The sequence below is a fragment of the Rhinoderma darwinii genome, chromosome 1, assembly GCF_050947455.1.
Source record: "Rhinoderma darwinii isolate aRhiDar2 chromosome 1, aRhiDar2.hap1, whole genome shotgun sequence".
Taxonomy (NCBI): domain Eukaryota; kingdom Metazoa; phylum Chordata; class Amphibia; order Anura; family Rhinodermatidae; genus Rhinoderma; species Rhinoderma darwinii.
The window spans coordinates 221,743,763-221,768,577 of NC_134687.1; the positions used below are offsets into that span (position 1 = coordinate 221,743,763).

The following is a 24,815-nucleotide window of genomic DNA, read 5'->3' on the forward strand; positions in this document are numbered from 1 at the left end:
TATGGGAGCCGGGCGGCCGGGTACCCGGGCGAAGATAGAGCATGTCCTATTTTTTGACGGCCGGAAACCCTGCCGTGTGAATGAGGCCTAATAGATTTACATTAAATATTCTGGGCCAGAGTATACCTGTAGCCATATGTAAAAAAATGATACGGCCGCTTGTGATGTGTCATCCTAAGTAATGTCACTTCTAACAGTCATGTAACCTAGTCATTCTTCGTTCAATGGCTCTAGCTCTGTGCACAGTGTTAAAGACATTAGACACTGCAGTCAGATGATAAAGTCTAATGATCACTATAAAACTTCTTTAGGATCACAAATATATTGTGTACATACAGCTGCTGGGGGTCCTGACGCAGAACTTTATATGTATTGATGTTTGAAGTTACTTTCTTTCATTAAAGCACAATAATTATGTTGTCAAATAAATAGATTGATATTCCCAAAATTCACCTTTAATACAAATATTATACCCGACCTGTTTAGGGCTCTGCGCATGCTTCTGCCTCAGTTGTGTTGCATTTTCAGGGAAGAGGCACACAATATCAACATATAGCTAAGTAATACTGCCCTTCGGGAGGTCATAGACCACTATGGAGAACAGATGTCCGGTGCAGGGCAAATAAAGTAAAAAAAAATGAAACCTACTGTGCTAATACAGCAGATACAGTATCTGGGGAAAAGCAAATGCCATACTACAGGCATCTCTAGTGCCAGCTCCTCTGTTGACACTAGAGATGCCTGCTGTGTGGCATGTGCTCTACACCACATATCTGCTGTCCATAGGGATCATTGATCCCAATCTGAGGAACCATGTAATGTTACAGGCAGTGGAGTGAAATGTACAACAATTAAATCAGTTTATGAACAATTAAATGTCCCAGTCTAAAAATGATAGAAAAGTTTGTATCAACCATATGAACACTATTATGGTTATGTGTGAGGAATAGGGAATTTATATATAGTCAGGTTTTATGCCTTATTTTATACTGTACACTAATATTCTACAATGTGAAGTCTTGGGAGAAGTAGGTAATATTTTTTGTTTTGCATGTGTTTAGTTAATTCTAAGAAAATAAAAGGAGATAGAAATCCCTCTAAAGATTGCATATATCCTGATTTATTTTCAATTTGACTATAGCTATGTAAACTTGTCTCATGCTGACTTCTTTTTAATGTGAGATTTATTAAGTTTTTTTCCCCAAAAGTTTTAAAATTTTACAGCATAATAACCAGTACATCAAAGAATAGTACATTTACAGTAATAACAAAAAATAGGGAAGATGTCGTTCAATTATATGAATGAGTTAGAACTAATAATTATTTCCATATATTCTTTTTCCTTAACTTTGCTTTTGCGTCCCACTTTCCCCTTTTTTTTCCCACCCTTTCCACCCCAAATTACCACAAGCTCCTTCCTGTGCTGGAAAAAAAAGATAAAAAAACAAAACAAAAAACAAAATTAAACAACGAAAAATAAAGATAGGAAACTAGAAAACCCATTAGAACTTCATAATTGGAAAATTATTAATCCAAGGATCCCATTGATCCGTAAAGAGTATATTATTCCCTTTTGAACAGGAAAATTGCCTCCCAAGCTTTAACAGACGGGGGAGCTGTAAGCAATATTTTTTGTTTGGCATGTGTATAGTCATTTGTATTATAAGAAAATAAAAGAAGATAGAAATCCCTCTAAAGATTGCATATATCCTAATCATGTATTTTTAATTTGACTATAGCTATGTAAAGTTGTCTCATGCTGATGTTAATAAATGTTCAATTGCTGTACTGCTCATTTCATAGAAGAAAAGTAGCGTGGGTATTAAATAATATTGATGATATTATTCACTGTAATTGGTAATTAAGTAAATGCAGCTTTTATCCAGACACTACAGTAATAAGAAACAGACAGTATCTTGAGACATTATTCCTAATGTGAACACATATCTAAAACATATTGGCTTCTAAGATTTGCATAGACAAGTTATTACTTACCCAGTGATATCTTCTCTCCTGAATCAGCAGGCAGCAGGAACACCAGTAACGCTAATCCAGATATAAGGACGCAAGGTATCAATAAATTTAATCCATAGTATAATGTACGCCTGCGCATTGTCACTGTGTAGGTTACGTCTGGGTATGGCTCTTTACAGCAGTCATAGTATAATTCATTTCTTTTGCCTGGCACATCTACAAAATCAAATACAAAGGACTTAATTTAAATAATGTACATTTCATAATTCTATGCAGTTATGTATATTTTTGCTGCGTTTCCCACCCATGCGAATCAAATCAACATATGATAAATACATACCTTACTACATGATACATACATCTTAGTGAAAAGAGGCCCATCTAAAGCCCCATGCACACGACCGTGGAAAAACTATTTCAAAGCAATTACGGACCAGCCCAGTTCTATTGGCCGTGGACACCGTTCCGTAGCTCTACGGAAAGGTGTCCGTGCCGTGGAACCGTGCCGGGAAATATGGAGCATGTCCTACTTTTCGGATTTTGCGGGCCGTGCTCCCATACTTTGTATGGGAGCACGGCACAAAAATGCGGCGCGCAGCCTGAGGGTGTCGGTGGCCGCCGGCGCCCGCAATCACGGACTGTGATTACGAGCACGGCTGTGTGCATGAGGCCTAAGTCCTAGAAAACAATCAAAACCCAAATAAAAAAACAAAGGTCAAAAGGTATATACAAAATCGAATCTTTATTTAAGTTCATTCAGAAAAATAATGACATATATATTTAGAAACGAGCAACGCAACAAAGAGATAGCGGCATCACAAGGGATACGGCCGCATAGTATTACATGCTTAGTACTAAGATAGCATAAATGTACACGGTAAAAAATGTAGAAAGTAAATACATATGCCATATAAAGTGCATATAGGGCAAAGTAATACAACTAAATAGTCAGACTATGTTGTCCTATCTGTTGAAAAGTGCATATAAAATGGCACGTACGGCTTCTAGGACAGCACCCGGCCACGCGTTGTAACTTAAATTAATCCTTCGTCTGGGGGTGGCTTTTGGCACTTTTTTTTTTTTACAGGTTTGAAATTGTTATTCTGAGTACAACCCATACAAGGAATGTAATTATCGCATGCATCATAAAATAAAGGCAGAGGTTAAAACATTTGTACTGGAGGTGGGGCAGGGGTAGGCCGCTTTGGGCACACTTACATGGTGTGGCTTACTTAGTGGTGGTACTGTAACGCCACTGAGTGGACCCCATTGCGGTCGTACGGGGCCTGCCCTTATCCCCCCAGGCTGCCACATCAGGCAAGGTCTGTGCCACTACACATAAAAGGTCCTGATGCCAGGCTCCCTCCATTCTTTGCCTAAGTGAGTTCAAGAGTGTCAGGCATTTTGATAAACTTGTACCTGTGACATCACATCTATTTATAGGATTGCGATTGCTCTATATCCTGAGAATGCCACACAGTCATTATGACAGGTATGTCTTAAAGGGTTTCCATGATTGTTAATGTAAAAACATGGTTCTACAGTCACATTGATTATTGTGCTGTCAGTAAACTTTCTGCCTGCAGCAGATGCTAGTGAATGTATTTTTTATTTTTTTTTGCAGTCGTCTCTGCGCTGCACAGACAAATGAGAAGTGCTTTTTTTTTCTCTCTCATGACTATAATGAGAAACACAATCTTGGGCAATAATTTAATATTCAGATTAATGGCAAATGTTGACATTTTTACGTTAATAGATGTGTTTTGTAGGTTATGTACATATTTAAAGGCATGTATTTTTAACGTCCTCCCACGAATTTTAAAATACCATAGACACATATTTTCCTCTATCTTGTGGCTCATTAATTTGTAGGCAATCTGCATGTTATTTTGTTATTATATGCCTCATAAAAATGTTGCTTCTTTAAATCTTAGGACCTGCTTTCTCTGACATGCCTGCTTGTGGACCTGCAAGTTCAGAGCTCAGTGGGTATTCGCTGTGAAGCATAATCTCTCTATAGAGGCGATGCTTCACTTTAAAAATCATTGAATCAACCTTCTACAGATCACCATATCTAGTGTATACACCACAGCTTTTTTGATGATTATAAATTGCAGAGCCCATTTTGCTAGTACAGCACATTGTACCATATATATTATATTCAATATTTGTTTAGTATACAGTACAATACAATTTTTTTTTGTAAATAAAAGGTCATGTGCCTGATTATATTGAAAGGCTTACCTACTAAATCCCATTCTCCGTTAGAAATATAATTGGAAATATCAGCTTCTAGCATTTGTAGATCAAGAAGCCAGCCATTATGAGTCCAAGATCCAAATTTTAATTTACACTTTTGAACATCAAAAGGAAACCATCGTACATCAATGTAGCATGTGCTCTTCAAAATACCTAAAAAAAAATGTAAATACACGTCAGCTAATAATACAAGGAAAATGTACTATACAGTAAAGCTTCTGTAATTTGACAGGTTGGATTTTTGAAGCATATTATGTAATTTCTTTGTGGAAATACCAGTTGTTTATTGGGTGAGTATGACTAATTTCTCAAAAAAAAAAATAAAAAATTACCTTGTACACATGAAACTATCAAGACAATTTCTGTAGTCCCCATCAGCACATAACACTTGTGTATGGAGTTTTTGGCAACGTTAAATCAAGATTGGTGGAGACTCCTGAATAAAGAATACTTCTTCCCCTATTATTGATGCCACGGGCATAGCTAGGAGGAGCAATCGGGAGATGTGCCCCATGTTCTGGGTGCCAGGGAGACTGCCACTTAGCCTTGGCCAGAAATAGGGTCAGCAAACTGAACCCGGTTGCAGGAAATCCTTGCTATCGCTCTGATTGGTGCCATTCAGTAGCAGCCACTGCACAAGAACCTCTAATTTCAGTTGGCTGTGGTTGTCCACCCTTGGTGCGTATCTGAATTTATACTGCCATCGTATGCTTCTTCACTACAGGTCAGCAGCTCACACACTGGCAGCTGCTGATTATTTGATAAGAGGAATAGATGACATGTAATAGAGCAGCCATGATGATGTTTTCTCTCTCCCATGTCAAGCTGCTTCGAGTAACTGGGAAGTGCTGGAGGGAAATGGGTTGTGGAGTTCCTTGGCCCATCACTCTGCTTCTATCCCTATAATCCGGGCATAGTTTTCAGCTAAGCAAACACTTGGAAAATCCAGGGGTCAACATACTACCTATGCAGCCTGTTCGGCTGCACAAATGCCTGCAGGGCATGAGGCCCTGCTGCTGCATGGTTAAAAGGTCTGCATCAAACTGGATAGATGCCTCAGTGTGACTGAACACAAAAGAACTTCCTCCTACTTATAGTAGTAAAAAGCTGCACTGAATTCAAGTGATTAAACAGCAGGGAAAAGGAAAAGATTAGGGGAAGTTTGTATTCCTCTACAGTGGCGGATTAAGTAGACCATAGGCCCTGGGCTGTTCCACAAACTTGGGCCCCCCTCCCCACCGCCGCTCTGCTGTGTCTATAGTGAACATCACCTTTCTGTGAGAGCATTGACAAATGGGTGTTACGATTCCTCTTGTCAAACGGCTGTGTCCCTACATACTGACGGTCTCCAACCATCGTTGACTGTATATCACTGTGTAGGGACACATCCTCTTGACAATGGGAATGGTAACATGCATTTGTCTATTAGTCCTGGGTACGCAAAAACTTTATGTGGAATACAAGCAATTTCTTACAACAGACATGTCAGGAGATCGGACAGATCCTCTATAGATCCAGTGACTCACAAGTGACGTCTTCTCTGATGTGAGTCGTTCTCGTTCTGCTCCTCTCTTCTGCAGCCATTTACAGCCCCTTTAGAAACACAAAATGTCAGAGACCAAGGCCCAGAACCATACATTAAAGGAGTTGTCTGGGCATGGACCGGTTTTTCATACTGGTGACCTATCGATGTGACAACCTCTTTTACTCAGACTAATAAATTTGAATATATACAGACCCCAGACCTTCTAAACTATTGCTGTTAGGGATCTGCCAGGTACTACGTCTAGGTATAATCCTGGGATTAATCAATCCACACCTGAGGCCAGACCTGTTCGACTGACACCATCTCCCACCAACCAGGGTGGCAGGCTCAGGAGTGGGAGAGCCTATCGCGGCCTGGTCAGTCGGAGTTAGCTCCGCCCCCTGTCCTTTATTACCTGCCGTGTTCTCTTCCTCAGTGCTTGTAATTCTTCTGGATTCCTGGCCTCACTGCTGCTTGCTCCAGCCTGCTTCTGCCGTGCTTCTGCCTTGCTGCAGTTCCGCTTAACCTGCTTTGCTTTGCCCCTGGCTTGCTTCCTTCTCCGTGCTCACTTTGGTATACTCCACTTCATCCTGGTCCTGACTACTCATTCACCGCTCCGTTTCCTCGCGGCGTTCCGTGGCTACTGCCCCTTCCCTTGCGTGTTCCCTGTTTGTTCTCCCGTGCACTTAGACAGCGTAGGGACCGCCGCCCAGTTGTACCCTGTCGCCTAGGGCGGGTCGTTGCAAGTAGGCAGGGACAGGGCGGTGGGTAGATTAGGGCTCACCTTCCCTTCACCTCCTTCCTGCCATTACATAATTACAAGCCCTTACCTAGTCTACCATTTCTCCTACGCTGACGCTATCATGGACCCCCTTGAGACCCTGACCCAGCAGATGCAGGGCCTCTCCCTACAGGTCCAGGCCCTGGCCCAGAGGGTCAACCAGGGTGACACTGCCTTAGTAGTACCCCTCACCTCACCTCTAGAACCCGACCTCAAGTTACCTGACCGGTTCTCAGGGGACCGTAAGACGTTTCTCTCCTTCCGGGAGAGTTGCAGACTGTATTTCCGCCTAAAACCCCACTCCTTAGGTTCCGAGAACCAGCGGGTGGGTATCATCATATCCCGAATCCAGGAAGGGCCCCAAGAGTGGGCCTTCTCCTTGGCTCCTGACGCCCCTGAACTTTCCTCTGTTGATCGTTTTTTCTCTGCCCTCGGACTCATTTACGACGAGACTGACAGGACTGCTTTAGCCGAGAGTCAGCTGGTGACCTTACGTCAGGGTAGGAGACCGGTTGAGGAATACTGTTCTGATTTTAGAAAGTGGTGCGTAGCTTCTTGGTGGAACGATCCGGCCCTAAGGTGCCAGTTTAGGTTAGGATTATCTGACGCCCTGAAGGATCTGCTGGTTAGCTACCCCTCTTCTGACTCCCTTGACCAGGTTATGGCCCTAGCAGTATGACTTGACCGACGTCTCAGGGAACGTCAGCTTGAACGCTTCAATGTGCTCCCCTCTGACTTTTCTGCGATCCCCCCCGAGGTCCCGTCTCCTCGCCCCTCCACGGAGGACTCAGAGGTACCTATGCAACTCGGGGCCTCCATGTCCCCTCGACAACGTAGGGAGTTTCGCAGAATGAATGGTCTCTGCTTCTACTGTGGGGACGACAAGCATCTACTGAACACCTGTCCCAGGCGCAAGAATAAGAAGCCGGAAAAATTCCGCGCCTAAGTGATCATCGGGGAGGTCACTTGGGCGCACAGGTATTTCCCGTTAATGTGAAACGCAATAAAATTTTGCTTCCCTTTCAGGTCTCGTTTGCTGGCCGGTCTGCCACGGGCAGTGCTTTCTTGGATTCTGGCTCATCTGCTAATATCACGTCTGTGGAATTTGCTATGTCTCTAAAGATGCCTTTTATTGATTTACCTTATCCTATCCCTGTAGTAGGTATCGACTCAACTCCCCTTGCTAATGGTTATTTTACTCAGCATACTCCTGTTTTTGAACTTCTGGTTGGCTCCATGCATTTGGAGCAGTGCTCTGTACTGGTGATGCAGGGATTATCGTCTGATCTGGTATTAGGTCTTCCCTGGTTGCAGTTGCATAATCCCACGTTTGATTGGAATACTGGGGATCTCACCAAATGGGGTAGTGAACGTCTTATGTCATGTCTTTCTGTTAATTTTATTTCTCCCCGGGAGGAGGTAAACACGCTTCCTGAGTTTGTTCAGGACTTCGCCGATGTGTTTTCTAAGGATGCCTCCGAGGTGTTGCCCCCCCATAGAGATTACGATTGCGCCATCGATTTGGTGCCTGGTGCCAAGCTTCCTAAGGGTAGGATATTTAATCTTTCATGTCCTGAACGTGAAGCTATGAGGGTGTATATCCAAGAATGCCTGGCCAAGGGTTTCATTCGCCCCTCGACTTCTCCTGTAGGTGCTGGCTTCTTCTTCGTGGGGAAGAAGGATGGTGGTCTTAGGCCGTGCATTGATTATCGTAACCTGAATAAGGTCACCGTAAGGAACCAGTACCCACTTCCTTTGATTCCGGATCTTTTTAATCAGGTTCAGGGAGCCCAATGGTTTTCTAAGTTCGATCTACGGGGGGCATATAACCTTATCCGCATCAAAGAGGGGGATGAGTGGAAAACTGCGTTCAACACACCCGAAGGTCATTTCGAATACCTGGTCATGGGTTGTGTAATGCCCCTGCTGTCTTCCAGAATTTTATTAATGAAATCCTGAGAGATTACCTGGGTAATTTTCTTGTTGTGTACCTTGATGACATACTGGTGTTTTCCAAGGACTGGTCCTCCCACGTGGAGCATGTCAGGAAGGTGCTCCAGGTCCTTCGGGAGAATAATCTGTTTGCTAAGACTGAAAAATGTGTCTTTGGGGTACAGGAGATACCATTTTTAGGGCAAATCCTCACTCCTCATGAATTCCGCATTGACCCTGCCAAGGTTCAGGCTGTGGCGGAATGGGTCCAACCTGCCTCCCTTAAGGCGTTACAGTGTTTTTTAGGGTTCGCCAACTATTACAGGAGATTTATTGCCAACTTCTCGGTCGTCGCTAAGCCTCGTCGCTAAGCCTCTCACGGACCTTACTCGCAAGGGTGCTGATGTCCTCCATTGGCCCCTTGAGGCCGTCCAGGCCTTTGAGACCCTCAAGAAGTGCTTTATCTCGGCCCCCGTGCTGATTCAGCCCAACCAAGAGGAGCCATTTATTGTGGAGGTTGACGCATCCGAGGTGGGAGTGGGGGCCGTCTTGTCCCAGGGTACCAGCTCCCTCACCCATCTCCGCCCCTGTGCTTACTTCTCTAGGAAGTTTTCGCCCACGGAGAGTAACTATGATATTGGCAACCGCGAACTTCTAGCCATTAAATGGGTTTTTGAAGAGTGGCGGCACTTCCTGGAGGGGGCCAGACACCAGGTAACGGTCCTTACGGATCACAAGAATCTGGTTTTCCTAGAATCGGCCCGGAGGCTTAATCCTAGACAAGCTCGGTGGGCACTATTCTTTACCAGATTTAATTTCTTGGTTACCTATAGGGCTGGGTCCAAGAATATTAAGGCTGATGCTCTGTCACATAGTTTCATGGCCAATCCTCCTTCCGAGAAGGATCCTGCTTGTATTTTACCCCCTGGTATAATCGTTTCTGCCACGGATTCTGATTTAGCTTCTGATATCGCGGCTGATCAGGGTGCAGCTCCCGGGAACGTCCCTGGGGACAAACTGTTTGTTCCCCTGCAATACCGGCTAAGGGTACTCAGGGAAAACCATGACTCCGCTCTATCTGGTCATCCTGGCATCTTGGGCACCAAACACCTCATTACCAGAAACTATTGGTGGCCTGTGTTGCCTAAAGACGTTAGGGCTTACGTCGCCGCTTGTGAGGTTTGCGCTAGGTCCAAAACCCCTAGGTCCCGACCTGCGGGCCTACTACGTTCCTTGCCCATTCCCCAGAGACCTTGGACACATATCTCCATGGATTTTATCACCGATTTGCCTCCATCTCAGGGCAAGTCGGTGGTGTGGGTGGTAGTAGACCGCTTCAGCAAGATGTGCCACTTTGTGCCCCTTAAGAAGCTACCTAACGCCAAGACGTTAGCTTCTTTGTTTGTGAAACACATCCTGCGTCTCCATGGGGCCCCAGTCAATATAGTTTCTGACAGAGGGGTACAATTTGTTTCCTTATTTTGGAGAGCTTTTTGTAAAAAGTTGGAGATTGATCTGTCCTTCTCCTCCGCCTTCCATCCCGAAACTAATGGCCAAACGGAAAGGACGAACCAATCCCTGGAACAATATTTAAGGTGTTTCATCTCTGACTGTCAATTCGATTGGGTCTCATTCCTTGCCCTTGCTGAATTTTCCCTGAATAACCGGGTCAGTAACTCGTCAGGGGTCTCCCCGTTTTTCTGTAATTTCTGGTTTAACCCAAGGTTCTCCTCCGTTTCCCCTGGTTGTTCCAATAATCCTGAGGTAGAGGATATTCATCGGGAACTGTGCACTGTCTGGGCCCAGGTTCAGAAGAACCTAGAGGCGTCCCAGAGCGCACAAAAGATTCAGGCGGATAGTAGACGTTCTGCTAACCCCCGGTTTGTCGTCGGGGATTTGGTCTGGTTGTCGTCCAGGAACTTGCGCCTTAAGGTCCCGTCCAGGAAGTTTGCTCCCCGATTTATTGGACCTTATAATATCATTGAAGTCCTCAACCCTGTATCCTTCCGTCTGGAGCTGCCCCCATCCTTTCGCATACATGACGTCTTCCATGCCTCCCTCCTTAAACGCTGCTCCCCGTCCTGGTCCCCCTCGAGGAAACCTCCTGTTCCCGTTCTCACCCCTGAGGGGGTGGAATTCGAGGTGGCCAAGATTATGGACAGTAGGATGGTCCAGGGCTCCCTCCAGTACCTCGTCCATTGGAGAGGATACGGGCCGGAGGAGAGGACTTGGGTACCTGCCCGTGATGTTCACGCTGGGGTATTGATCAGGAGGTTCCACCTTCTCTTCCCTACTAAACCGGGTCCTCTTAGTAAGGGTCCGGTGGCCCCTCATAAAAGGGGGAGTACTGTTAGGGATCTGCCAGGTACTACGTCTAGGTATACTCCTGGGATTAATCAATCCACACCTGAGGCCAGACCTGTTCGACTGACACCATCTCCCACCAACCAGGGTGGCAGGCTCAGGAGTGGGAGAGCCTATCGCGGCCTGGTCAGTCGGAGTTGCAATTGCAGTCCCCAGACCAGACCCTCCTAAACAAATACAGACCCCAGAACAAGCACCCTAAATAAATACAGACCCCAGAACAAGCACCCTAAATACAGACCCCAGACCAGTCCCCCTAAATACAGACCCTATAAACTAATAGACCCCAGACCAGACCCCTAAATACAGACCCCAGAGCAGGCCCCCTAAATACAGACCCCATAAACTAATACAGACCCCAGACCCCTAAATACAGACCCCAGACTAATAATGAGCCCAGACCTGACTCCCTAAACTAATACAGACTATAGACCAGACCGCCTAAACTAATACAGACCCCAGACCAGGCCCCTTAAATACGGACCCCATAAACTAATACAGACACTAGACCAGACCCCTAAATACAGTCCCCAGACCTGACCCTATAAACTAATAATGACCCCAGACCTGACTCCCTAAACTAATACAGACCCCAGACAAGACCCCCTAAACTAATACAGACCCAAGACCAGACCTCCTAAATACAGACCCCAGATCAGACCCCTAAATACAGACCCCAGACCAGACCCCTAAATACAGAACCCAGACCAGACCCTTTAAACTACTACAGACCCCCTAAATACAGACCCTTTAAACTATTACAGACCCCAGACCAGACACCCTAAATACAGACCGCAGACCACCTAAATACAGACCCTCTAAACACAGACCCCTTAAACAAATCCATGATCCCCTTACACTTATCTCGCAGCTCACTTTACGGTCTTCTCTCTTGCTGCTGTTCTAGGAGTTGCAGTCATGTGACCAGCAGGTCTCTAATCAGTAACAAGGACTGCAGACATAAAGTCTTGTGACCTTTATGTCTGCAGGTCCTTTCAGGATATACACAATGCTGTTTTGTGGCAGCAAAATTGCGGCAAAAACGCATTGAACTTGGGGCGGCCATGTGCCCCTCGGGAGCCTCTAGCCTCGGGCGGCCGCCCAAAACACCCAATGATGATCCGCCATTGTTCCTCTAGTTCAGGGATATTCAACTACTTTTAGTACAGGTCGACTTACCTGGGTGAGCCAACAGGTGAAGGCTTCAGCTGAACACCAACAGTAAAGATGACATCAAAGTTCCCATACACAATTTGCAGAGCGGCTGCATGTGTGGGGGAGGTTTGTGGGAGGAGCTCCATTATGCACCAGAATTATTAACAACTGTTAATATTTCTTGCGCATCTCTAGGTCTCATGCGCCTCAATAGAAACTACAGTTCATTGACCTCTACTTTCTATTGCGGCGCAGGGGAGAAGACAGAAGACTGCTGGAGGTGAGAATAAGATTTTTTATTTTTCATATTACGAACCTAATTTTTTTTGTTTTTCAGGATCCGCTGGACCTATTTGGACTACGTCGTAGATTCGATGGACTATGTCGTAGATTAGGTGGACAACTGCGAAGACCTACTTTTTAAAAAAAAATAAAATAGTTAACGAGGGGTGTGTGGGGGAGTTCTTATTTCAATAAAAAAATATATCTGATGTCTCTGTTTTTTTTAAACTTTATTAGGGCCTTAGTAATGGCAGTTGTCTGTTTGACAGTGTCCATTAATAAGGGGGAACTTAGTTTTAGCCAGTAAAAAGACTAGCAGTAACCCCCTATTATTACCCCGCTACCCACAGCCACCAGGGGTACCGGGAAGAGCCGGGTACGATCCAGTACCCGACCATTTGTAGTGATGGTCGAGCACTGGGGAGGCTGTAGGCTGGTATTATTAGGCCAAAAACAGTGGCCCTTCCCATCCTGGTAATGCTAGGCTGCGGCTGCTTTATTTTATCTGGCTGGTTATGAAAAATGGGGGCACCCCACGTCGTTTTTTTGTTTTTTTTTAAATATCCATTTTCATATCCAGCCAGATACAAAAAAGCTACAGCAGGCTAGCATTATCAGGGTGGGAAGAGCCACAGGTTTTGGCTCTTCCCAGCCTCATAATACCAGCCTGTGGCTGCCCCAGTGCCCAACCATCATTACAGATGGCCGGTTACTGGATTGTACAGGACTGTTCCTGGTAGCCTTGATGGCGGTGGATCCCGGGTTACTAATAGGGGGTTACCGCTAGCGTTTTTACTGGTTTACACAGAGCCCCCATTAGTAATGGACTTCATCAAACAAACAACTGTCAATACTAAGGCGCTAATAAAGTATTAAAAAAACACAGAGACATAAGATAAGATTTTTTATTCAATGTTTTTTGGCGCGTAATTAAGACTCCCATTGACTATGGGAGCACTTGGTGCGTTTTACACACCAAACAATTGAATCGATGCTTCTTTTTTTCGCAATGCGTTGCTCTAAAATGCTCGCACAAAAAGTGTGTTGTATGTACTAACAGCTTGCTTTCCCATTGATGTAAATGGAAGCTTAATCAAGTGGTTTTTGAATTTTGTTTGCGATTTTTGCGTGTTATTTTTGTGCGTAATTAGGACTCCTATTGACTATGGGAACATTTGGCATGTTTTACGTAAGAATTGACTTGACGCCTCTTTTTTTACGCAACACTTTTTTTAAAATTATTTAGTAAAAAAGGACATTGTATGTACTAAAGGCGCACTTTCCAATTAAAGTAAATGGGAAGCCTAATCAAGTGTTTTTTTACACATTTTTTGGAGTGCAAAATGCGCCAAAAATCTTTACAAATACACGCTGTGTAAACCTGTCAACTGAAAAGTCATTTACCACAGGTCTCCCTCTTGACTTTCATCATTCTTAACCTTTTGGTGTGTCCTATAGCTGCTGTGATCAGCACGTCCTACAATTGTATATTCACTTCAAAAATGGACAATGCTTGCCAATTTGAAAACACCTCTTCCTGGTTTGTAGCCAAAAATAGGGAGGGGGATGAGTCTCCCACATTTAGGGCAGCTGTGAGTCAGTCTGCTTTGCCTAATTCACCTTGCTGTAGTTCTGGGAAGTGCTCCCTCTGGTGGCCAACATAGGAAAACATGTCAGTTTATTATTTAATTTTGAATACTTCCCACCTCGTGGAAGAAAAAAAATATACAAAAAGAACTAAAAATATAATAACAATAAGTAACTTACTGAAATTGTTTTTTTTTTTTAATTCGCGACACATTACCTTTAACCTTGAATCTCAGCCGTTTAACCCCTTAAATGCCGTGGTCAATAGCGACCACGACATTTAAATCTTTTGACAGAAGGAGGGCGCTCCCTTTGTCACCCATCCGCGGCCCACGATCGCTGGCCGCCTATGGGTTGCACTGGCAGCCGGGGGCCTAACAAAGGTCGATGGAAAGGTCGAACGAAACCGATGAACGGAAGCCCAATGCTGATGTTATCACATCCTAAAGCAAACTGAAAAGTAAGTAAAAAGATAATGAAGATCTTTTACAAAGATTTTACAAATGTTAATTATATCGGTGAGTTAATGGTGGGGCCCCATTTTAATTATGACCACTATATTATTATGACTTTAATGGATAATAAACACAGGATATATAAGTATGAAATGCAATTTAAAGAGTAATATATTATTAATAATTTAGAATTTACAATAAAAGTGCAAATAGAGTATCTTGAGATAGAGTTCAACGTTGACTGTCGTGCTTAGGTAAGAAAGTCCACTTTTAATTAGAATATTCTACAGTATATTAGAAGAAGACTAATTTAGGATTAAGTTGTTTAATTCTCATAGCAATATACATATATTAATAATTCACTACTAAAGTAAATAATATAAAGCAGACTGGATCAAACACTAGATTGCTAAATGAATGCATACTGGTATTTATAATATACTCAACATGCTCTAGGCTGAAAATGACACATAGCAATGTTAGGATATTCTGGATATACTGTATTACAGAGGAGACCATGGAGCTTTGGGCTGTGTTTAATACAAATTAACACACAATGGGTTTTACCTGGAGGAATATATTGACAAGCTCCAGAGGAATTCACCAAGACATTAGTGTGAAATGTTGCATCAAATCTTTCATCTGCACTGAAACACATATAAGAAAAAAAATGAGTTAGAAAAATATAATCTATAAATAATTAAGATGTCCTGCACAATGCAAACATTTTTGTACATATGTTACATATCTACCATCATAACTTCTTGCAGACTCTCCATCTTTGGATAACAGCTAGGGTACTTTAAGGGTATGTGCACACGATAGCAGGCATTTACGTGTGAAAAGACAGACTGTTTTCAAGAGAAAACAGCTGCCTCGTTTCAGACGTAAATGCTCCTCCTCGTATTATGCGAGGCGTCTGTGACGCTCGTAAATCTTGAGCTGCTCTTCATTGAGTTCAATGAAGAACGGCTCAATTTACGTTGCAAAGAAGTGCCCTGCACTTCTTTGCCGAGGCAGTCAATTTACGCGTCGTCGTTTGACAGCTGTCAAACGACAACGCGTAAATTACAGGTCGTCTGCACAGTACGTCGGCAAACCCCATAATACGCCTCGTTTACGTCTGAAAATAGGTCGTGTGAACCCAGCCTTATAGTAACATTATTTTGAAGGTTTGGTGTCTTCCACAAGTTGGGATGAAAAAAAATCAAGATTAGTTTTAATAGTAGTATCCATAATGTATTATATATTTGCCACTACTTTAATCATTTGCTTTGAACTTTTGTTGTTATGCCTAGTATTATGCCCAGATAAGTAAACCCATCGGCAACATTTTCAGTGTGATTAGGACCAAACGTATCAAAACTGCCTGAAAACATGTTCTTGTTCCAAGAACAGCTCCTGCCTAATTTTTCTAATGCAGTTTAAAGAATGAAAAGTGAATTCCTATTGGCTACCTTTGACAACACTGCCAGCTTTTCTTCAAGATTTCATACTACAGATTTGAGCTTTGATACATTAGATGCAGTGTAATTGTTTGTAAGGTTATTTTTGGTTTATTGGAAATGTTATGACGTCATCCGCATCGATATATAGCTGTTTGACTTAACAGTAATAATAGTTTTCAGAAAGACAAATTCATAGTTGAGAAAACATACCCTACTAACAAGAGATGTAGTTATTGCCAAGTAAGGTATAGATTAATGGGTTTAGGCACTCTTCTTCACAATAATTTACTATATGAGTCCCGGAATTCATTTCTTAATTTGCTTATGCCATTACCATGATTATGAATACTTTGTGATGAATGAAAATTTTATTGATTCTTCTCTTGAAAATGTTGACATTGTAAATAATGGTTTTTAATAGGGCATCACATAGACCAAGATGAATGCCATGATTAAAAAAAAATCCTGCTTAGTATGCTAGTAAGCAGGTGAGGTTGATATTTTCTGTAACTCAGCTTTAGCATACCTATAATAATCTGTAACAAAAATCTAAAAATTAAAACCTAAAAAAAATCTTTGGTCACAACATACCATTATTAATAATGTATTTAGAGTCACCCCAAAAAAGTTCCATATGGACTGCAATTTAGTTGGAAGAATAATAATGTCATAACATTGCCACAATTGCAGTGCCGTTTTATTCCTAAATACCACCATACTGTGCCCAATAACAGTTCCAAAAAGTGCACACATAATTCTGCTTAAATAATAGTGCAATATAGTGCCAAAATAACAAGCAATGCCCAAATAACACTATAAAGCTTCTCAATAATAACACATCCAACAATCGTGAGTTTCTTTATTTTGTTATACAGTAGGTGACTGGATGGAATGATGTGATGTGTTATTAGGTGAACTTATTCTTGGGGTATTATATCTCATTATATTATATTATACTTTTTTGGATTAACTTGACAAGCTGTAATATGTCCTTTCATTTATTTTCAAGACTTGCAGTTATTCCAATACTTTTATTTAAATCTAGAAAAGAGTAGAAATGTACTAATTCTAAATAACATAATAAATTGCTGAAGCTTTAAAGATTTAATTTCTGCTAACACTAATATATTTATTGATCATTTAGATTTTATAGCTTTGCCAGTCATGTTGTTGTATAAAGGTATTGTTCTGAAAACTTCTATAGTGTCCTTCATGACTGAAAAGCCTGATGGAAATTTCCAATTTTACGCTGTGCAATTTTTCCTTTGCACTTTTGAATAATTTATATTTCAGTTTTTAAATATGTTTGAAAGACCTCTGGCAGGACATTTCTCCATTATAATAACCATGTATTACATATTTTTCTAGGTGTTCTTGGCTAAAGTCTAGAAGTTTGACTTATATGTATTTCTGTCCTTCTAAATGTTCAGAGATCATAAATTGATCACTATTCCCTTGCAGTTTTAATTTGTTGATAAGAAATAAACTCACATTCCTAAATTCATGGGAACAGAATTCAAAGGGAAACCCCTTTTGGTAAAACGTGTTCACATCTCTGGATGGGGAATAGATGTTTCCCAAGTGAATGTAGCATATTGGTATATGCATTGATTTCAGTTATTTGCATACTAAAAGCTTATAAGGAAGACCAAATTCAGCATGGCGGCCCAACTGGGAACGCAAATGACCTAATTGTTTGGATTGTGTAAGGTTTAAGAATGGACAATATTAAAGGCTTTATCCACTACAGGAAGTGATGGCATATTGCTAGGATATGCTATCAGTTCCTCATCAGTCGGAGCCTGACTGTCTGCCAACCGATCCGTAAGTGCTGCAGCCCCTTCATAAAAATTTTCTTCACAGTGAAGCAACCAGCTAGCCCTAATAGTCGCCAAATTGCTTGTCAACCAGTTTTACTAGGAATAGCTGAATGAGAATCCGGACTAAGGACAAAAACTTAAAGGGGTAGTCTTATTACTAGCATGACCTTTGCACAAATTTCCCCAGGGCAGATGAGCATTTCATTAATTGGAACATTAGAGAAAATGCCCCTCTGAAAATATTTTGGGACACAAACCTGTAGGCTCAATGCGCTCAACCTCCTCCCCTAGACATCTCCACCAGACGTTCTGTGCTGGTGGACATGTGCTTTGAAATCTGCAGTGCCCTGATCTCCAGTACTCTTTCACTAAACAGATATACTGTGCAGACATACACCAGAGATTTCTCCCGTTCTGCTCAACCACAGCATGTAGAAGATTACAGGACATCTTAGGCAAGTGCAGAAGCCCTGAGAACTACGCAGGGTTGTCAACAGTCTGTAAATTCCTAGACAGTCTGAAAAATAGGGGACTTTTTCCAGCATCCATAAAAATAATAGAAGTGTCTTTGATTATTATGAAGATGGAGGAGCTAGTGTATATTATTAGGATTGTAATTATCATCATTTTAAAGTTTAAAGCAGATATGTCATCTAACAAAAAATGCCAAGTCTATAATGTCTGAAGTAGTAGTAACCAGCAGAGGTGTCCAGTTTGTGCAATATTTGTGGAAGTGGTCAAGAAAATAAAGGTTGTGGTTATGCAAATAGAGACCGTGGTAAGGTATTATTGCATCAGTTCCAGGCTGCAGAGGGTTGAAGGCACCTAGAGTTTAGTTCTGATGAGGTTTCACATGGCCAATGACCGTGATGCTAGTGTGGTATCAGCATCGCGGTGTGACCATGTGAAGTGGTCTTCAGAACTGGAATCTGGGAGACAACGGCCGTCCTCTGCGAGAATTGTATGCAGAGCTGGTTAGGCTCTCCTTCCCCCAGGAAAAAGAATGATAATAATCTTTATATAAATAGCGCCAACATTTTCTGCAGCACATTTCATGGGAGCATGTACTAGCAAAATCAGGGACCTGTTTGCAAAAGCTTACAATCAGGGCCGGCCTTTGGGGTTTGTGACCTGTGTGATTGCACAGGGCACAGCACCCCAGCAAGAGGAAGGGGGCGCTGCGCTGGCTGCCCTCCCTTTGCTTTTCCGAAGCGCCCGGCAGTGCGGTGGGCCCATAGTAGCCACTACGGGGCCCGTGACATGAGGCCGCCCCCTAGCCTGGCACATAACATTTTGGTCAGGTGGCGTCTATAGCTCTGGGGGGACCCGGTGTTAGGGACTGCCACATTCACTTGTATCTGTGACTTCAGAACGCAGATACAATTGAATAGTTTAGGCTGCAGGCCACGTTAAGTCTTCAAAAAAATTCACTTAGTAAATTATTTGTTTTGCTTATCAGGACACCGCCTGTTTTAGCACTATGAACTAGGCCATTTTTTTTTCAAATCTGACATGTGTCAATTTATGTGTTATTAACTTTGGAATGCTTTTATTTTTTCAAGAGATTCTGAGATTGCTTTCTCATGACACATTGTACTTTATGTTAGTGGTAAAATTTGATTGATATATTCAGTGTTAATTTGTAAAAACCACCAAAATGTAGAGAAAATGTGCAAAAATTAGCATTTTTCTAAATTTACGGATGTAGTCTAGTTTATCTTGAGCGTGGTATCGCACAACAAAAGCCATTGAATAGTCATTGAAAAAGTCAAGGCAAAGTTTCTTGCCACTGTGTATTTAATGCGTTAAAAATCAGGAAAAGATGCCTACATCAGTAAATGTACAGTATCTGCTTGTAAGGCCGGATTCACACGAACGTATTCAGTCCGTGATATAGGGTCCGCAGGTTGGCCGCATTTCCCGGACTGAGCACACTGCAGGAAGCTGGGCTCTTATCGTCATCGTTATCTATGACGCTAGAAGTCGATGCCTTGCTGCGGGAAAACTGTCACATACTGAAAACATGTTTTCAGTACGGCACAGTAGTTCCTCGGAGAGGCAGGGACTCTTCGCGTCATAGATAACGATGATCAGTGGCGGATCATCATTAGGGTGGTTCGGGCGGCCGCTCGGGGCCCAAGACTCCCAGGGGGCCCATGGCCGCTTGAATCCCCTCATGCCCGGTGACGTCGCTAGCACCGGAGGGAGCCCCGGTGCCAGGACCGCACCTGTCATGAGGCGAGGTGTGCTTCGCTCCTACTTAGCAGCCGTGGTCTGTGCTGAAACTCCCTCTGCTGCTTTAGAAGCTCCCCCTCCAGCCCCTCTTCCCTGCTCTACACATCTCTCCTCCTGCTGCTAGCAGTCGGGACATGGGGAAGAGGAGACTGTCGGCGGGCTCTGTGTCGGGCTGTGACCAGGAGAAGAGATGAAGTGAAGACTCCCACCACATCAACCTGCTGAACGCCCTTCACAAATATCCTACATAAAAGGTAAGTGAACGTGTGTTTACAATGTGTACTTTATATGTGTATAATGTGCATATTCATGTGTGTGTACAATGTGTACTTTATATGTGTATAATGTGCATACTCATGTGTGTTTACAATGTGTACTTTATATGTGTATAATGTGCATACTCATGTGTGTTTACAATGTGTACTTTATATGTGTATAATGTGCATACTCATGTGTCTCTGTGATGTGTACATGTGTATGTATGTATGTACACCGCATTCCAAATTATTATGCAAATGTTATTTTTCGCTGATTTTCCTAAATAGTCGATGCAAATGACAGTCAGTATAATCTTCAAGCCATCAACCATTAGAGTATAATGCTAATTTTATTGAACAAATCTCCTAATGATAACAGATTTTTTTTTAGAAGTAAAAAACTCAAAATGCACTGTTTCAAATTATTATGCACAACAGAGATCAAAACATTTTAAAGGTTGTAAAGAGAACTAAAATGGTAATTTGTTGAATTTGCAGCATCAGGAGGTCATATTTACAGAAATCAAAAGCTCTTTCAATCAATAAAAACGTAACCCCTTAAGGACGCAGCCTAGTTTTGGCCTTAAGGCTCAGAGCCCATTTTTCAAATCTGACATATTTCACTTTATGTGGTAATAACGTAGAATGCTTAAACCTACCCAAGCGATTCTGAGATTGTTTTCTCGTGACACATTGGGCTTCATGTTCGTGGTAAAATTTGGTCGATATATTGAGTGTTTATTGGTGAAAAATTGCAAAATTTAGAGTAAATTTTGAAAAAATTGCATTTTTCAGAATTTAAATGCATCTGCTTGTAAAACAGACGGTTATACCACCCAAAATAGTTACTAGTTCACATTTCCCATATGTCTACTTTAGATTGGCATTGTTTTTTGAACATTCTTTTATTTTTCTTGGACGTTACAAGGCTTAGAACATAAACAGCAATTTCTCATATTTTTAAGAAAATTTCAAAAGCCTTTTATTTAAGGTACCTCTTGAGTTCTGAAGTGGCTTTGTGGGGCCTATGTATTAGAAACCCTGATAAAACACCACATTTTAAAAACTAGACCCCTCAAAGTATTCAAAACAGCATTTAGAAAGTTTTTTAACCCTTCAGGCATTTCACAGGAATTAAAGCAAAGTGGAGGTGAAATTTGCAAATTTCATTTTTCTTGCAGAATTTCAATTGTATTCATTTTTTTTCTGTAACACAGAAGGTTTTACCAGAGAAACACTACTAAATATGTATTGTCCAGATTCTTCAGTTTTTAGAAATGTCCCACATGTGGCCCTACTGCGCTCGTGGACTAAAACACAAGCCCTAGAAGCAAAGAAGCACCTAGTGCATTTTGAGTCCTCTTTTTTATTAGAATATATTTTAGGCAGCATGCCAGGTTTGAAGAGGTGTTGAGGTGCCAAAACAGTAGGAATCCCCTAATAGTGACCCCATTTTGGAAACTACACCCCTCAAGGAATTCATTTAGGGTTGTTGTTACCATTTTGACTGCACAGTTTTTTCACAGCACGTATTTGAATTGGGCTGTGAAATGAAAAAAATGTCATTTTTTCCAATAAAATGTCATTTGTGATCAAAATTTCTTATTTTCACAGGGAACAAAATACCCCATTTTGTTGCCCAATTTGTCCTTAGTGTGGAAATACCCCATTTGTGGTGATAAACTGCTGTTTGGGCCCATGGGAGGGCTCAGAAGGAAAGGAGCGCTATATGTTTGTTGGAGTCCAGATTTTGTTGGATTGGTTTTCGGGTGCCATGTCGCATTTGCAGAGGTATCAAAGCAATGGAAACCCACCAAAAGTGACCCCATTTTGGAAACTACAGCCCTCAAGGAATTCATTTATGGTTGTTGTTAGCATTTTGACCACACAGTTTTTTCACAGCACCTATTTCAATTGGGCTGTGACATTAAAAAAATGTCATTTTTTCCAATAAGATGTAATTTTTTACCAAAATTTCTTATTTTCACAGGGTACAAAATACTCAATTTTGTTGCACAATTTCTCCTGAGTGCATCAATACCCCATTTGTGGCAATAAACTGCCGTTTGGGCCCATGGGAGGCCTCAGAAGGGAAGGAGCGCTGTGTGTTCTTTGGAGTACAGATTTTGCTGGTTTGGTTTTCGGGTGCCATGTCGCATTTGCAGAGCCCCAGAGGTATCAAAGCAATGGAAACCCACCAGAAGTGATGCCATTTTGGAAACTACACCCCTCAAGGAATTCATTTATGGGTAATGTGACCATTTAGACTCCATAGTTTCTTCACAGAACTTATTTGAATTGGGCTGGGAATTAAAAAAAAATATATTTTTTCCAATAATATGTCATTTTAGCTAAAAAATTCTTATTTTCACAAGAAATAAAATACTCCATTTTGTTGCCCAATTTGTCCTGAGTGCGGCAATACCCCATTTGTGGTGATAAACTGCCGTTTGGGCCCATGGGAGGGCTCAGAAGGAAAGGAGCGCTGTGTGTTCTTTGGAGTCCAGATTTTGCTGGATTGGTTTTCGGGTGCCATGTCACATTTGCAGAGCCGCAGAGGTATCAAAGCAATAGAAACCAACCACAAATGACCCCATTTTGGAAACTACACCCCTCAAGGAATTCATTTATGGGTGTTGTGACCATTTAGACCCCATAGTTTTTTTCACAGAACTTATTTGAATTGGGCTGGGAATGAAAACAAAATGATTTTTTTCAAATAATATGTTGTTTTGGCTGAAAATTTCTTATTTTCACAAGAAACAAAATACCCCATTCTGTTGCACAATTTGTTCTGAGTGCCGCAATACCCCATTTGTTGTGATAAACTGCCGTTTGGGCAAATGGGAGGGCTCAGAAGGAAAGGACCACCATTTGGCCTACTGGGGATTTTCTAGTGCGAAGTCATGTATGCAGAAGCCCCTGAGGTACCAGTACAGTTGAAACCCGCAAGAAGTGACCCCGTTTTAAAATCTACACCCTTAAGGCATTCATCTAGAGGTGTAGTGAGCATTTTGACCGGAGACCTACACCCCATAAACTGTAATGTGGGTTCTCCCGGGTATGGCAATACCCTACATGTGGCTGTTATCAGCTGCCTGGAGACACAGCAGGGCTCAGAGGGGAAAGACGAGGGGGGATAAGCTGTGTGGAGTGCATCAGGGTAAGTAAAATTGGGGTAAATTATAAACCAAGGGATGTATGATAAATTTTAAAACTGACTTTCATGCAGAGCTCTGGTTATTCGGGACACGTGTCACATTGATATATTGTGTCATCCCTTATAGCAGACCTTGCACCTCTTTTGACTTTTTCCCTTCTTGCCAGTTTGGGGAACTTCTCCTGGAAAGTGTTGCCACCTTCCAGAAGTACTGGGTGCCCCCCTTCTTGGTCCCTAAAGATTAGTTTCTTGATAATCACCTCTTGAAATTCCAGGAAAGTTCCCGTCTGGCCTGCACATCGACGTAGCACGTACGCATTGTACAATGCCATCTGTATGATGTGCCCGGCCAGCTTCTTATACCACACCGCATGGCGCTGTAGGGCTTCAGGATTTGATCTGACAAGTCCACACCTCCCATGTACCTATTGTAGTCCAGGATGCAATCTGGTTTGGGGGTGGCCTTTCCTTCATATATCCTAAACCTGTAGGTATACCCGGATGCACTCTCGCAGCTTATACATCTTCACGCCATACCTTGCCCTCTTACCCGGCAGGTACTCGCGGAATTGAACCCTCCCTTTAAAATGTACCAGGGACTCATTAATAGAAATACACTTCTCGGGGGTGTATGCTTGGGAAAACCGGGCACTGAAACGGTCTAATAGGGGTCTCCGTTTATACAAACTGTCAAAACTGGGGTCATCTCGGGGTGGGCACGGCTTATTATCAGTATAATGTAAGAAGCGAAGTATTGCCTCATTTATTTATTTTTTTAGGTTCCAGTTCAGTTCTGAAGTTGCTTTGAGGGGCCCATATATTAGAAACCCCTATGAAATACCCCATTTTAGAAACTAGACCCCGCAAAGTATTCACAACAGCATTTAGAAAGTTTATGAACCCTTTAGGTGTTTCACAGAAATTTAGAGCAAAGTAGAGGTGAAATTTACATTTTTCTTTTGTCAGAAAATCCTCTTTATACCATTTTTTTTATAACACAAAAGGATTTATCAGTGAAACGCAACTTAATACGTATTGCCCAGATTCTGAAGTTTTTAGAAATATCCCACATGTGGCCCTAGTGCTGTAATGGACTGAAGCACCGGCCTCCGAAGCAAAGGAGCACCTAGTGGATTTTGAGGCCTCCATTTTATTAGGCACCATGTCCGGTTTGAAGAGGTCTTGTGGTGCCAAAACATTGGGAACCCCCCAAAAGTGACCCCAATTTGGAAACTAGACCCCTTGAGGAATGCATTGTAGTTTTCTTGGGGTGCATGCGGCTTTTTGATCAGTTTTTATTCTATTTTTAGGTGGCGCGGTGACTAAAAAACAGCAATTCTACCATTGTTTTTTTTTGTTTGTTTTTTTACAGCGTTCACCGTGCGCTATAAATGACATATTCACTTTATTCTGCGGGGCGATACGATTACGGCGATACCAGATGTTTATAGTTTTTTTTATGTCTTATGGCGTTTGCACAATAAAATACGTTTTGTAAACAATCATTCACTTTTTGTGTTACCTTATTCTAAGAGCCATAACGTTTTTATTTTTCAATCAATAAAGCCGTGCGAGGACTTA

General features: G+C 42.2%; 1 protein-coding gene across 1 annotated transcript in view; it reads right to left on the minus strand.

Moving 5' to 3' along the window:
* LOC142740126 (neuronal acetylcholine receptor subunit alpha-7-like) overlaps positions 1–24,815 on the minus strand; it is a 253,583-nt gene that overhangs the window by 113,496 nt on the left and 115,272 nt on the right. Inside the window, exons 5-7 of the mRNA XM_075849855.1 lie at positions 14,882–14,961; positions 4,219–4,386; positions 1,996–2,190 (exon numbers count right to left, since the gene is read on the minus strand). Coding sequence (XP_075705970.1) covers positions 1,996–2,190; positions 4,219–4,386; positions 14,882–14,961 — 443 coding nt within the window. The remainder of the gene's footprint in view (positions 1–1,995; positions 2,191–4,218; positions 4,387–14,881; positions 14,962–24,815) is intronic.